Source organism: Melospiza melodia, chromosome Z (genome assembly GCF_035770615.1).
Source record: "Melospiza melodia melodia isolate bMelMel2 chromosome Z, bMelMel2.pri, whole genome shotgun sequence".
Lineage (NCBI taxonomy): Eukaryota > Metazoa > Chordata > Aves > Passeriformes > Passerellidae > Melospiza > Melospiza melodia.
In genome coordinates this window covers 44,746,598-44,762,208 of record NC_086226.1, presented here as the reverse complement: position 1 = coordinate 44,762,208, position 15,611 = coordinate 44,746,598, and the positions used below count along the sequence as shown (strand labels likewise).

Genomic DNA, 15,611 nt, shown 5'->3' with positions numbered 1-15,611 from the left:
GCCCTCTTCTCTGACCAAGCAGAGTTTCAGTCCTTTGGACTGATTATTTTCTGTTGAGCCTGATGTCTGTCCTCAGCCTGATTTTGCATGTACCAGGTGTGGAAATCCTTGCCTGGCATGGGAGACTGAATGGAACTGAAAACATGGTTAACAGTGAAACCAGACGACTTTATTTCCGCAACTAAGTGAGGTTCAGGATTTGGATGCACACAGAGGAGAAGCAAGGGCAGGATAGGGCAGGCCTTAGACACTGAGGCTGCCTTTGGATCAGCAGACATTGCCCCTAAAGAAAATGGTCATGGTCCACTACAGCCTGCACTGGATCCTGTTCATCCTGCTTCTTTAGCCAGTTTTCTCCTTAAGACCTGAAGGAGCTCCTGTGCCTGAGTAAAAAATCTCACCATCTTCTGGAGTGAAAATGGAGAGGAGCTAAATCTGTCCAATGGTGTTGGTGTTGGTCTTTGCTTCTGAGGGGGAGTTAGGGCAGTCATAGAATGTCTTGATGCCCTTCTCTCTGTCTGTGGGTCTATCTGGACCAGGATCCAGTCATAGAAGTGCTGAATGGAGGTGTAGACACCAGGCTGGTTTGCTCCTGCACAGTCTTTCACCCAGCTGGCCACACCAACAAGCCAGAAGAAGGCAGCATTGTTATCTTTGCACACCAGAGGACCACCACTGTCACCCTGCAGTGGAGCAAGAGAGGAATAAGGTAATATTGGGTAGCTGCTGCCAGCACTAGAGCTGTCTCCTCTCTCACAGCCCTTGACAGAGCTGTATTCCTGGTAGAGAAAGTCTCAGCCCAGGTGCTTGAGCCTCCAGAACCTTGGCTGGGAGCAGGTGAGGGGCATGTATGGTAGGGCTGTCTCTTGTCTCTGCACAGTAATCGCGGATGTGCAGAGCACAGATGTTCCAGGGTTAGCATCTAAACCTCTGAACAGCCAAGAGCGCTAGATGTGCTTTCTGGGTGTAATGCCTCTGGGACAATGGGGGCACTGGGGAGGGACCTGCACATGGGGAAGGGGAGGGAAGCCCTACCAGTGGTGGGCAGCTGAGGCTGTGAGTGACTGGCCACAAAGCAGGACCTGTGCTGTGTTGGGGTGGTGCTGCTCAGGCTGCCCGTGCTGCTGGGGGCTGAGTGGCTTATCTCATGCTCCTACCTGGCAGGGGTTGATGCCACCCACTGAGTAACCAGCACACAGATGTTGAGTGTGGATGGCCCCTGTATACCAGAGGCTGCTGTTACAGAGCTGGACATCAATGAGGTGGATCTTGGCCTCCTGCAGCACATCACTTGGTCTTTGAGCTGTGAGCACAGAAAGAAATGAGCATACAGCAGTTCTTTGGCCATTCCCCTCTCTTGCTGGGGGATGAATCCCTTCCCTAGGGCTTTCCTGGGTTCCCGAGGCAAATAGCATGTTGCTGTGCATTCCCCCTTGTCTGGCTTTGGGGAGTGGTCCAGGACTACCACTCCAGAGGCAGACATCCTACAGCCTGACTCTGGCTTTGGCCTCTGCTGTTGGGAAGCCCAACCCATTTCCCTAACGTGCCAAGTCTGCCCTTAGGGCATGTGTCCCTTTTGTGAACCCACCTCTTGTAGTAGTAATACCCCAGCCAGCAATGTAACAGGCTTCCAGCTCCAACACTTTCAGTGTGGTGTCAGGCACACAGCCCAGCTGTACGTAGTGGTTGCACACGACAGGCTGGTCCAATTTCAGCAAGGCAATGTTGTTCCTCTCCTCACCAGGAATATAGTGTTCATGAACCCGCAGCTGCTTAATGTGGCGCACTTGCACCTCAGGGCCCAGCTGGGTCAACCGGGTGGCCCCAGCCACCACATGCCATGTGCTGGTGTTCCTAAGAAGGACATGGAGAAGGAGGTGAGAGGGAGCAGAGCCACGTCATGTGCAGCAGCACAGGAGTTCCCTGTCCTCTGCTTTTCAAGTCAGAGAAGAAAGCAGTATGTATGACTGCCCTAGCATAACTTAGGCTCAGAGAACATTGACCTAGAGGCTTCTAGGAAGCAGTGGCAAGATCACAGAGTGTTCTCTTGAGTAGTCTCTCAACTGGGGTCTGCAGTGCACAGACATTGGACATAATGCAGGGTAATAGGATGGGAGTAACCCATGGTGCTGCCAATAGGGTACCTGCTGGTGTAGTGGAGATAGACCCATTCCCTGCTGCTCCCTACCTGGCGTTGATGAAGCAGTGGGCAGCTGTGAGGACCCACTCTGTGCTGATGAGGGACCCTCCACAGATGTGCCCTGTGCCTGGTTTCCAGGGATCCTGGATGCTGACAATCCCGGCCCAGGCTCCTGGCTGGACATCTGTGCCACCAGTGATGTTCACTTCACCATAGTCTGGAGCCATGGGGTCAAAGTCATAAGCCATGGGGCCATAGGAAGCAGCCATGGGCCAGAGACCACAGGTCCCTCTGTAAACAGAAAGTCATTGCTTGATGATTTGCTGCTGTTCAGGTTGAAGGTCAGCCAACTTCCCTCCCCACATGGCATTGTTTGCATGGACAGCAGAGCCAGGGGTACGTGTCTGTCCACTCCTGTTTCTTCTTGAGCCTCCATAGAAAGTTGTGCTGCAGCTTGGGCACTGTCAAGAAATTGAAGGTCCTGCGTGGAGCTCACAAAACTGTAGTGTGGCCAGAGGGGACGGGGAACACCCCTCAAATGTTGTCTAAACTACATCCAAGAGCCTGAGGCCACTTACCCACAGGTGTGCCATGTGCTGAGCACAGACCTGCACATGGCCAGTAGGACAAGGAGGCACAGCAAATGCATCACTGCCTTGGCATGTGCTGCAAGGAGTGAGGGCTCATTCAGTGCAGCCACCAACTAATGCAGTGCCTTTGGCTGCTCTGATGTCACAGAGCAGCTGGTTCAGTGTTTTGGTAACAGTGGCCTTAGGGCGTGGACAGTGGAGGGGCAATGTAGCATCATCTTCTTTGGGTTGGAAGGGATTATAAAGATTATCTAGTTTCAACTCCCCTGCCTGAATATCTTACTCTAGAGCAGAATGCTCAAAACCCCATCCCATCCAGCCTTGAATACTTCCAGGGATAGAACAGCTTCTTTAGACAGCCTCACCACCACCCATGAAAGTTCCAAGCAGGAAGGGAGGCAGAAGTTGGGACTGGACATTCCTGACAGGCCCCAGGGAATTCTCTGCTGGTAGGATGAGGGTGTGCAGGCCTTGTGGCAGGTAGCAACATTTGGCTTCCAGCACTGCCTGTTAAAACTCACAGGAATATACCCATGGGGTATAATCACAGCCTCTTTGGAAAGTTTACTGACACCTTGCTCTCTGCATCAGTTTGCCAATGGTCCTTCCCAAAAAACATTAAGTAGAGAGCAGTATGCATGGGTTTGGGTGCTGAAGATCCAATCCAGTTGCAGCTGTGATGGGTAAGCAACAAAGTGTAAGCCCAAGTACAAGCCAAATAAACCAAGTGCTCCCAAGCAGTGTCAGCCTTCCTGCACAAAGCACAGTGAAGCACAGATGCAGCACAGTCCATGCTGGCCATGCCAGCTACAGTCACACCATCTGGTGTACTGCGTGTCCTTGCTGTGTATGGCTTCTATTGCCGTTATGGGCTCACACTGACAAGGATGGTTTTGGCATCTGGGCTGTGTAGCCAAGATCATTCAATTTGAGGTAGACAGGGAATGATGGTCCTGTGGGGCTCTCAGCCCCACACACTAATCTCCATGGTAAATCCCATACCAGTCTCATCTGGTAAATCCCATACCAGTCTCATCTCATCAGTTTGGCTGCTACAGCCTTGTTCACCTGCTGGAGTGTAGGGCAGTCATGGTAGAAAAGCAGGAGCCAGCCACATCTTTCGAAATTGCTGAGCAGAGCTAATTCCCTGGCAGGGAGAAACAGTGTCTCTCTTCTGGTGTCTTCTCACAGAAGCCACCTGTGCTGTTCTACCTTGTCTCCCTTTGCAACACTTTGCCACTTAAATCCAATGCAAGGTTGCACAGAAAAGCCATGAGAACACAACAGAGAGGTGGTCAAAAGGGCCTAATGATGAGAAACCCAGTCTGGTTAACTTCTCAGGGAGAAGGTGAAGGATCAGGAACAGAAGTTTGGTACTAAAGACTTCAGCCTGGCAAGAAATAATTCCCAAGATCTAGCTGATATTAGGCAAGCTCAAACAGAAGGCAAGATGAGTTTTGTTGGTTTGATTTTTACCAGTAAGTGAAATTACTGTTAAGGCAGCTTGTGAAAGTAAGTCTGGGACAAATAAATTTGAACCCTGGTGAGCTCTGTCATTTCTTGGGTAAATAATTTTTCTGCTGGTTTACTTTAAACAAGAGGGTAACATTTTCCCAAGTGGTCTTGAGTTTTGGAAAGTACAACCCTACTCCAGGAGATCATTCCAAAGCAGGTGGCTTAGACAAATGCAACTTTATGACTTTGCTTCAAATTTGTCCTGATGGCCCAGGTGTGACTACTCCAGAAAGTCTGCCCAGGCAGTTCCATACTTAGAATTAAGTCATTTTGATTCCAGTCTGAGATGCAAATTCTACTGAGGCACCACATAGATGTAAAGCACCCTAAGCCCACCCTTTGTAATCCCTCTCTAAGCCTTCTACCATAATTGGGTACTTTGTGCAAGCACCACATGGTTCTCATGTGGTGATCTGCTTGGAAAGGTTTTGGAGGAAAAATATTTAAATGGAATATATTTAAACATGAGGATTGTTTAAAAAAGAAATCTCATTTTGGGATGAATTTTTTCTTATGTTGCTCCTCTAAGTGTTGAAAGTTTGCTTCTTTAATGTTTCTGAAGGGCCTATTTTTGTGAGTACTTCAGTTTACGAGAAAATACCAAAGGGAAGTAAGGAAATGATCAATTGGAGATCAAAATATGTTAAAATCACAGATTCTGAAAGGAAGAGTTGGGAAGTATACTGTAACACTTTAAAATTGACAAAAAAAGGAGTTTTATGGTAAAAAATATTGTTTGTCTATTCATTAATCTCCAGTAAGTGTAAAAAAAATTAAAATTTAATATACATTATTTGCCTTGCTTGACTGAATTGAACTGGCAAGTATAAGAGTATGCCTTTTTGTGAAGCCATCTCTCAATTGTAAAGTTATTTGCAGAAAGATCTGCACCTCAAATCAACAAGACACCTTCCTCTCTCTGATTCCTGTCCCAGACTCTGTAACTGTCAGTGCCGTGTGTGTGAGGGGTGAGTGATCCCCAGCACAGCTGGGTCCTGAGCAGGTGCACACTGTGTTGGTTAGCCTGGAGAAAAGGAGGCCGGGGAGACCCTACTGCTCTATTCAACTCCCTGAAAGGAGGCTGTAGGGAAGTGGGGGCTGGTCTCCCAGGTAAACAGCAGTAGGACCAAAGGAGCCAGCCCTCAGGTTGCTCCAGGTAAGGTCTAGGTTAGGAAAATTTCTTTACCAAAAGGCTTGTCAAGCTTTGGAATAGGCTGCCCAGGGAAGGGATTGAGTAGCCATCACTGTATGTATTTAAAAACCACAAAAACATGATGCTTAGGGAACATGGCTTAGGGTGGTCAGTGCTAGTACAGCATAGCAAACATATGGAAAAGGGTAAAAGATCACTTTCAGTTACTGGTGCCACTTGATATTCTCTGTGGTGTTCATTTGAGTTTTTTCCTTAAACATGTCTTCTAAGATATCTTTAAGACACAGAGCCAGCTGGACATTTTCCCTTTATACAATTAGCTTAAAACTAGTAATGCAGAATTTATTAAGGAATATAGCCAGAAGGGTCTAGATTAATTTATCCACATTGAAAAATGTTGTTATAGTTTAGGATTTGTATGATGATGTAACAATGGGGACAAACATTCAAAGTTACCCTTTTTAAGTGCTTCTTAGAAAGTTAGAAGGCTTGACCATGGTTTTGTATCTAGACCACACTTCTGGGACAAGGAGATGAGCTTCCTTTCTGTTTCCCCTTTTGTTACCTGGAAGTAAAGACACCTATGAAATTTTTGAATTAATTATTAAGAGGGTAATGTGCAAGAAGAAGATTACTTCAAGGATGTATATTTTCATTTCAGATTTGATACTGGAAGTACTTGGAATATAGATCAAATCCACATTTGCATATTGATAGTACCAAAATTTTGGTTTTCCTCATTCTTTTGGTATAGGTTGAACTTTATTTTCTTATTTGATATCAGTAAAAATAACAGACCTGTAAAAGAGGTGCCCTTATCCCTGTTTTGATTTATATAAGGTCCATTCCCAATTCTGAAAAGCTCAAGATCACAAAAGTAGTTTAAGAGTGCCTCAGCCCTTCTTCCTATTTTCTGCTTGGTGTGTCTGTTCTTTCAGAGGCATAGTGTGAAATGTCTCCATATGTCCATTCTAGGTGATAATGACACCCCAGTACTGTAGAGTGTGTATGTGAAAAGGTAAAGTAAGATTAGGAAGGCTGAAATTTGGCCTTTTGGAAAACAGAAGAAAGGGAAATAATTGTTTAGCCACACTTCACCTGCCACTTACACATGCCATTTACAGTTAGGGTACCTGCATTTTGTTGGAACACAGAAAAAAACAATTTTTCCCTGAACACTTTATGCGTTTCTAGATACTAGAAATATTTTTATAGGATCAACCTGTGCAGCCTGTGCAGTGCAGGTGTGGATGAGTGTTTTTGACAACGTATTGTGGTAAGTTTGGGATCTAATTTCTTGTTTTTCCCACTTTTTCCCCAAATCCTACAGCTACAGTATCCTCCTTATTTCACAGAGCAGAGTGGCTGTTGAATAAAGAGCCAGGAATTAACTCCACAAGTGTGAACAGAGCTGTTGGAAAATAGCTAACTACTGTATGTAATATTTCTGGTTTTGCTGTTAATAACAGATGCCTATAAATGTGAACACATTGGGAATCAGAGAATCACAATTTGTTTAGATTGGAAAATACCTTTAAGGTCATCATGTCCAATCAAGAACCAGGCACAGCCAAGTCCACCATTAAACCATGTCCCTAAGCGTCCCATCCATATGAATTTTAAATCCCTCCAGGAATGGTAACTCAACCACTCTCCTGGACAGCCTGTTCCAATGCTTGGCCACTTTTTCTGTGAAGAAATTTTTCTTAATATCCAATCTAAACCTCCCCATGAGAACTTGAGGTTATTTTCTCTTATCCAGTCACTTGTTACGTGGGAGAACAAGACTGACCCCCACCTGGCTACAGCCTCCTTTCAGAACAACTCCTTTCAGGCAGTTGTAGGAAGTGATAAGGTCCCCCCAAACCTCCTCTCCTTTTCTCTAGGCTAAAAACCCCCAGCTCCCTCAGCTGCTCCTCATGAGATTTGTATTCAGAACCCTTTACAGGTCCATTGCTCTTCTCTGGATACACTCCAGCACCTCAATGCTTTGCTTGTACTGAGTGGCCCAAAACTGAACACAGGATTCCAGCTGTGGCCCCACCAGCACTGAGCACAGGGAACAATCCCTGCCCTGCTCCTGCTGGCCACACCATTGCTGGCACAGGCCAGGATGCCATTGGCCTTCTTGGCCCCCTGGGCACTGCTGGCTCACGCTCAGCTGCTGTCACCAGCACCCCCAGGGCCTTTTCCTGTGGCAGCTTTGCAGCCACTCTGCCCCAGCCTGTGGCACTGCCTGGGGTTGCTGTGCCCCAAGGGCAGGGCCCAGCACTGGGCCTTGTTGAGCCTCACACCACTGGGCTCGGCCAGCCTGGTGTTGTCTCTGAGCTGGGTGAGAGTGCCACAGTGAACAACTGTCTTCCTAACATGCAGCTAGCTTCCCTCATTGTTTCTAGTCTGTTAAACAAGTGACTTGACCTTGATTTTTCTCTTGCCATCCACAAATGAAAGGAAAAGAGAAAGGAGCCAAATGAGCAGAAACAACCCTTTTTTATATGTAATGATTCTTTTTTCTTTTTTGTCACTTGGATTTACCACCCACCACTATTCATCTTTCTTATCAGTAAAGTCTAGGGGGGACCTATTTAGAAAGAATGTGGGAAAAAAAATCTTTCTTACCACTCTGGAGAAAAAACAGCCAATATTTGCTATCTTTAGGCTAAGTAGTTTAAGTAACAATACCAGCTGCTGTTGCATGGCGACCCTAAAACCTGCCCAGAAATCTGGCAAGACCATCAGATTACTGATACGACCTTCTGCACTCTACTGCTTTTGATATTAGAAATGCATAAGAGAAAACTCTCATTTTTTAAAATAAATGTCAGCCTATCTTTGACTGTAGCACAGCCATTATTTCTCTGTGACTCCCTGGCTTTCAGTTAGAGAAAAGCGTAATCCCTAGGACTGCAGCACACACTTGCATCCTGAATGAAGTACATGTTTGGCTTTGATTTCTCAGCTGAGATTCTTTTTCCATTTAACACCAGGAATGAATTGCTCAATAAAAGCAGTTATAACATAATTAAATTGTTGCTTCTTTTAAAAATCACACATCTCCATGCTTCACCCTTTTTCTGTAGCTAGATATTAATTATTAATGGCTTAACTTGGGGCAATGTGCTACAAGACTTTACATTAAGTTTGCTTTACTTAAAAGCAAGTTTGTGAGCAATGATAGACTAGGATTATGACTAAGGAATTACTAGGATTATGATTAAGGAATGAAAAATTAAGTTAAAAGATTCCATTTGCTGGCTGACCACTCCTAACTTTTTTCTAGGCACAACCTGTATTAATTTTGCTTTCTATACTTTATTTAGTTTTCAAGTAGTTCCACACTGTTTTAGCTCAACTTACCCAAATGAGCATTGCAGAAGAGGACACTAAAATGTGTTTATCTTATAATAAACAGAGCAACCTCTAAGTCAAAGAAACCCACTGTTTATTTTCTCTGAGTGATTAATCTCTGGACTAAAGTTATTGTTTCTTGCCTGAATAGAACAGTCTTTGATAGATTTGTAAAATATGCATCAGATATGTCAGTGATTCTTGGAACTAACATGTTCCTACATGAGTGCTGATTCTGTGGTATATTTCTGCAAGAGATGTGATGTTTATCAGTAAGTTCTGAAATGCACTTCTGTTAATTTGTGTTGATAATTGCCTTGTATTAGTCTTTGAAATTAGAACTGTCAAGAATTGATAATAGTACATACTTTAAAAGAAAATTGACATATGTCCATTTGTATTTAGTTTAACAGCTGATAGTAACATTTTTAATATTAAAAAGGAACCAGAAAGTCTGCATCAGTTATAACAGTTAGGAAAACAGCAGACTTAAGAACTGTCTTAAACTATCTACTGAGAAGGCTTCCGTTTTGGAGTAGGCAGTTGTTAATCAGCAGTTCTTTTGTCTGTCCATGACTCTGGGAGTTCTTTATCTAACATTTTGAAATCTCAGTCAATTTGTCTCCCCATAATATCCAAGTTATCCCTTTTTTGCACTTATAGACCTTTTCGGTATAGTCTAGAAATATGTCTTGGAAGAGAAAACTAAGTATAGGACCACCTTTGTGAGTGTTATTTAAGGAGGAAACTTCTATTGTAAAGAATTATGTTTCACATTAAAGACAAACTTTCATTTCCTGTGATCTCCTGATTTGTTGAAGCTGCCTGAGTGGTAAGAGGAGAGAGAAATTAGTATTCTATGTCCTAGCATTGCAAAAGAAGATGAACTCTCAATTTTTCTAGGTAAGAAATTATTTTCACTAAAATACACCATTGTATTTAACAGTGGTGGTCAGCTCTTGTAGGACAGGAAATAAAGCGCACCTACTGTAGAAGAACAGGTTTCTGACCTTATTATTACAGTTACAGTTTATTGTATTTGTGCAGGCATTGTTATTTTATATTAGCGGTGGTTACTTATATAAGTCAAAATTCTATTTAGGCTGTGTGACAAAGAGCAAAAGACAAAAGCTTCATATAACTTCGGTAATGATTTAGTGCTGTGACAAAATAGTTGACATTTACTTAAACTAATATGTTCTTAAATCCCTTGCTGTTTTTTTTTTTGTTATGCATGACTGGAGGAATCAGCAGTATGCCAAGATGCACTCTGCTAAGTAAGTATATATTGGCATTGGAAATGAAGGACACGTCCTTTCTATTTTAAATGCAAACGGAGGAAAAAAAATCTACCTGCTGCAATCCATTCCAACTGAGCAGGGACCTTAATCAGGTGTTTACAGCAGCATATTTTATAAGAAAAGCTGTTAATTACAGATCAAAACAAGCAGGAGGAAGGAGCGATCAATTTTTCCAAAAGAAGAAGAAAAAGAGAGGATTTATAAGTAAAACAGGCTGTGCTCTATTCTCATTCTTATGCTGTATTTAGCACAAAAATATGCAAATACAGCTGGTGGAACTAATTTTTTTTTCTGGAAGTACCCATGGAAAACACATTAATTGTTTCCTGTTTTGTATTTTTGACTCAGATGTATATGAAAATTCCACAGTAATGCTACAAAACAAATACTCATGGAGTCTGATGAAAATTAATTAATTTTCATCGGCATATCAAAAGTGCAGCACTAAAACATATCAGTTTCCTTAGATCTGACCAGTGACATTGACAGTGCCTAGCTTTCTTACATTTTTGCTTTGGCTAATAGTGGTTGCAAGTCTAAAAGCTTTTTGTAAGGATAATTATGAACAAGTTTACTGGTTTTCTAAAATCTCTGTTCTTATTCTCAGCACCCATTGCACGAGTGGCTTTAAAGATGATACAAGTCTATTTATTTACAAGCAAAAGAAAGTTTTAGTAAGTTTTGAAGCAACAAAAGAAGTAGAAATCACTTTCAGAGTGCTATCACTTGTTTGTAAGAAAGCACCAAGTAAAATGTTCAAATTGTGTGTTACATCTAGAAATACCCTAAGTTATATGAAGTAGTATTTTGGTTTGAAATTTGAAAGTAAAGGATAACTTTTTTTTCATAGTTACTAGCCAATTAACCATATTGAGTTCAACAATGTTGACTACTGTTCTTATATACATTAGTTCTTAGAGTGCTTGGTTGTGAAATCCTGCCACAGCACTAACCATATTTAATAGACTTTCTTTGTGAGCTTCATTACATTTCTTTTTTGAATTGATTCTTTTCCATTCATCCTCTGCCTTCCCATAACAATTACCAGAAATCTGAAAGAAAAAGCAAAGGCAAAGAATACTTCTCAAAAGAAAAAAAAGGGCATATTCAATAGCAAGAGATAACTTACAGAGCATTTGTAAGGTTTTAAAAAAATTACAGGTTTTAAACTAGGACACGTTAATTCCTGTGCATAGTGGGACATTCTGCCAACACATACGGCCTGACTGCTTCAGTCTCCCAGATGCAAATATTTACCTCTGTACCACGTGGATGGATAGTAGGGAAGGGGCAGTTCTGGACATTTTTGTCTGATTTAAAACAATTCCCTACTAATTTTACAGCATAAGGTAAAAAGAAAAGATTGGACTTCACCAGACAGTGAAACCTTTCACTTCCCTGAAGGCAACGAGATGTTATACTTAAAAGCAAAAGAAAGCCTCTGCCTTTGCAAAGTAAACAACAGTAGATTTGGCAGCATTTCACACTTGCTTGCACAGCTGCAAATCAAGATGAAAAGTCTTACAATCCAAATTTGAAATAATGTTTTTTTTAACAAATTCAGTAATACCACAGAGAATTGATTTCCTGGCTTTATTCCAGTGATATATTTCTGACACACATTGGCTGAGTGTTGTGCTTACCTTTTCAACTTCATAAAACTCTTTATTAAGTACTAAAAAGCTGCCAATAGTTTTTACTACAATAGTTTTTACTACAGATTAAAATAAAAAATATATTCAAATTTATTGTTTACTTAATTCAGCTAGTGCTATAAGCTGCAGAATTGTATATTTTTATCAGAAGCACTTTATTATTTCATCCATTTAAACGTATGGATAGACTATATCATAATACAGCATCTGAAAACAGAGGTTCCTAATAGACCTACTGGTGTTGTATAAAATCAGCTTGCAGCTGTGCATCACTGTATGTGAGTCACATGAGAAGGGAATATTGTCCTTCAAGCTATTTTTTTAATCTGAAATTTAGCTTGCACTAACATTTAAACTTGAATTGTACCAGACTCAGTTTTATTCCTGAGAGATCATTTGATAGAGAAAGAACTATTTCTTCGCATTTGTTTTTACTGTTTTACAGTAAGCTCGCATAAGTTCACTGGTCTTGCTTTTAAAAATATTCGTACCAATATTCTAGGTTATTGAACAAAACCCACAGCATGTTCATGATGTGAATGCATCATGTCAGAAGATCTTCGAGCAATGTAGTATATGGTAGAGATAATTCATGCTATTTATGTATAAAATATTGTAAAATCCAAGCTATGTCTTTTGACTACCCCAGCCAGGAGTAGAGTCTTATTTTTATTCAATCAGTTCCCGGGCAACATTAAGATAATATAGAACCTTCCTGGACCATGATCACTGACTTCCCTGGAATGCCCGAACCACTCAAGAGTGATCTGCACCTCAAAGATTGCATCTACTACCGGCGCCACCCTTTACATGTGAATACCGACTTCTCCGGAGTGCTCTGACATCATCTAGACACCTGGAACCGGACTTTTGTCCAACCCTGCACATGTTTGGCCTCAGTTCTGCATGTGAAGGGACACAAAGAACATTCAGTCATTTCTGCCCCAGGCAGAATAAACTGTATATAAGCTTGTTGGGAGAAGCAGTGGGGTTGAACAGGGGGAGACTCTGACATTCAGGGGTCAGATCCATTTGTTCACCCAGTGCTGAAACCCGGGCTTGACACTGACTCTTGGCTGTGGTGGTGTTTTTCGAAATTCTGTTTTGCTGATGATCTAATAAATCATTGCTAAATTTTCTTATAAATTTGGCTCCCAATTTGATCATTTATAACAAGCAATATGCAGCATTCATGCTTTAAAAATTCAGCACCAGTCTGTTAAATACTGCAATTTTCTCTCAATGGACTCAGCAATTTGGTTCATTTTGAGACATGAACCTACCGTCATCTCGCATACCCTTGTTATATATGGTAGAGATAATTCATGCTGTAGAAATAGATATATGTATGTATAAAATATTCGTGAAATCCAAAACTATGCCTGTAGCCACTCTGGCGGGAACAGAGTTCTATTCACATTATAACCAGTTCCCGGGCAGTATTAAGATAATATCAGACCTGTTACCATATGAATGGGACAGTCCTTGCCATGAGCTATGCCTGCAACCACTCTGGCTGGGAACAGTTATGTGCATTGTAACCCGTTCTCGGACAGCATTGAGACAAAACCAGATCTGTTACCATACGAATGGGACATTCCTGGGCCATCAGAGAGGATTTCCTCTGGCACCTGCACCTGGAAGATAACATCTGGACCTTCCTGGATGATGATTAATGGAATGTCTCAAAGAAGCTCACAAGACTTCCACCTGGATATGATTAAATCTGCAGTACTCAGGAGCTGGCATCACCCTACTAAATGTGAATACATGTTCTGCCTGGGTACTCAGACATTCGTCTGGGTCCCCGAGCTCGTCTTTGTCTGTTTCTGCACATGTATGGATCCAACTCTACATGTAAAAAGACACAAAGAAATATGTGGTCATCCCTGCCTCAGGCAGAATAAACTGTATATAAGCTGGCTGCTGGGAGCACTCGGTGTGAACTTCTGGGGGAATGCTGTCACTCTGTCAGCCAGAACCCTTGTTCACCCAGCGTTTGCACCCGGGGCTGATGCTGTCTTGGCTGTGGTAGGTTTTTTTGGGTTTTTTTTCGAAATTTCTATTTTTGTTATTGATCTAATAAATCCTTGTTAAATTTTTCATAAATTTGGCTACCGATTTGATAATTTATAACACCCTTTATAAGTGTTCTGAGATTTCTCTGTCCCTAGAGAACTCTAACAGAACATATCTGTAAATTCCCCTCAGCACAGCATGATAAAAATGACAGGATATGTGTGTCTTTCACCTTTTCTGTAGCTCTATGAGAAGTTTTGATAGTACAACCTATATAAATATCTATCTTTCATTTGTGTACCTAGTAAATGAAGAAATCTATAGAGTTGTAGAACAGATTTTAATGAGATCTCTCACTATGTAATGCCATCCACTAGCACATTTATATATGTAGGCCTCATTCTGAACAAATAAGATAGAGTCAAATCAGAAATGCAGATATAATTTTATTACCAAAAACATAACTTCAGTGTTACCTCTAGCACAACATGATCAACCTTTAGCCTTCCACATGCTGCTGAAAGGCTGGTGTGAATGAAAAGCCCCAGGAAAACAGACCCTTCTCCTCTGAGGAAATTACATGCTGCTCAAAATAATTAAGAAACAGCTGTAGTTTCAGAGATTTTTCTCCAAGTCAACGGCCATTTGCAGATCTTTAAAGATAGTTTATGACATTATGGAAAATAGTCCCTAAAACTGTGGGAATTGTAAATGGCTGGAGCTTCCTGGGTGAGGCCATGTAACCACTGAAGGTACCATCAGACAATAATTGGCTTGTTATTTCTAGTAACATTTAATACAGCAGGGTGAGAGATTTCTAGCATAAAATTAAGATGGCACAACAAAAGACTGCTTTGTTACACAGTTATAAAAAAATACTGCTATTATAAATGATCAAATGGTGAGCCAAACTTATAAGAAAATTTAGCAAAGATTTATTAATTCGTCTGCGAGACCGAAGTTCTGTTGTTGAAACCACCACAGCCAAGGGTCAGTATGGAGCCCGGGATCGGCGCCAAGTGAACACGGATCTGACCCCGAATGTCAGAGTCTCCCCAGTTCACAAATGAGTTCTTATACAGTTTATTCTGCCCGAGGCAGAGATGACCGCATGTTCTTTGTGTCTTTTCACATGCATCGCTGCTGCTTTCCATGTGCAGAGGTGGACAAAGGCCGGATCCAGGTGTCTCGGTGTTGTCAGTGGGCTCTGGAGAAGCCATGTATTCATATGTATCAGGGTGGCGCCGTTGGTTATCTCAACAGGTGCAATCGGCAGGGCAATAATCGTTTTCAGGTGGGCCCAGTGACCTGGAGAAGCCGACAATTATCGACCTGGAATCTTCTATTCTTACGTTAAAGCGTCGATGTTCATCTTAAAGCGGTCCAGGAACTAGATGTATATGAATAAGACAACTGCTCTCGGCCAGAATGGTCAAAAGACATGGTTTGGATTTTACAATATTTTATACATTAATAGCATGAATTGTCTCTACCATATACTACACTTCTTTATGTGGTGTGCTGCCTCTGAATAATAACAGAAATTATCATTCTACGCTGCACAAGGAGTGGAATGAGACTTCTGATGCAATGTCACATAGTTGACTATTTATCCTTCCCAAATTTAGTCTGTACAGGGATTGGTGGTTTGATATTGCAGTGATTTGTGAGGGTTCCTCAGGGTGAGAGAGACAGACGAGAATCTTGCTTCATGATCAGAAGGCTGGATTTATTAATATATGATATATATGATACCTTATGATTATACTAATAGGAATAGAGAGAGAAGTTGCAGAACCTGCTAAGCTAAGAATAGAATAGGAATCTAAAACAAGAGAGCTCTCTGTCCCCGAGCTCTGAGAGAGCTCAGAGCTCTCTCAAGAGAGCTCT

At 41.9% G+C, this 15,611-nt stretch overlaps 1 protein-coding gene across 1 annotated transcript; it reads right to left on the bottom strand.

The window, feature by feature from the left end:
* Positions 1-329: 329 nt before the first annotated feature.
* On the bottom strand, positions 330-14,941 carry LOC134432528 (acrosin-like). The gene is made up of 6 exons (XM_063181372.1): positions 14,678-14,941; positions 13,245-13,363; positions 2,189-2,431; positions 1,589-1,854; positions 1,158-1,303; positions 330-683 (listed from the first exon to the last, which is right to left on the bottom strand). The coding sequence occupies exons 1-6, from the start codon at positions 14,939-14,941 to the stop codon at positions 330-332; spliced, it is 1,392 nt and encodes a 463-aa protein (XP_063037442.1).
* Between the last annotated feature and the right edge of the window lie 670 nt (positions 14,942-15,611).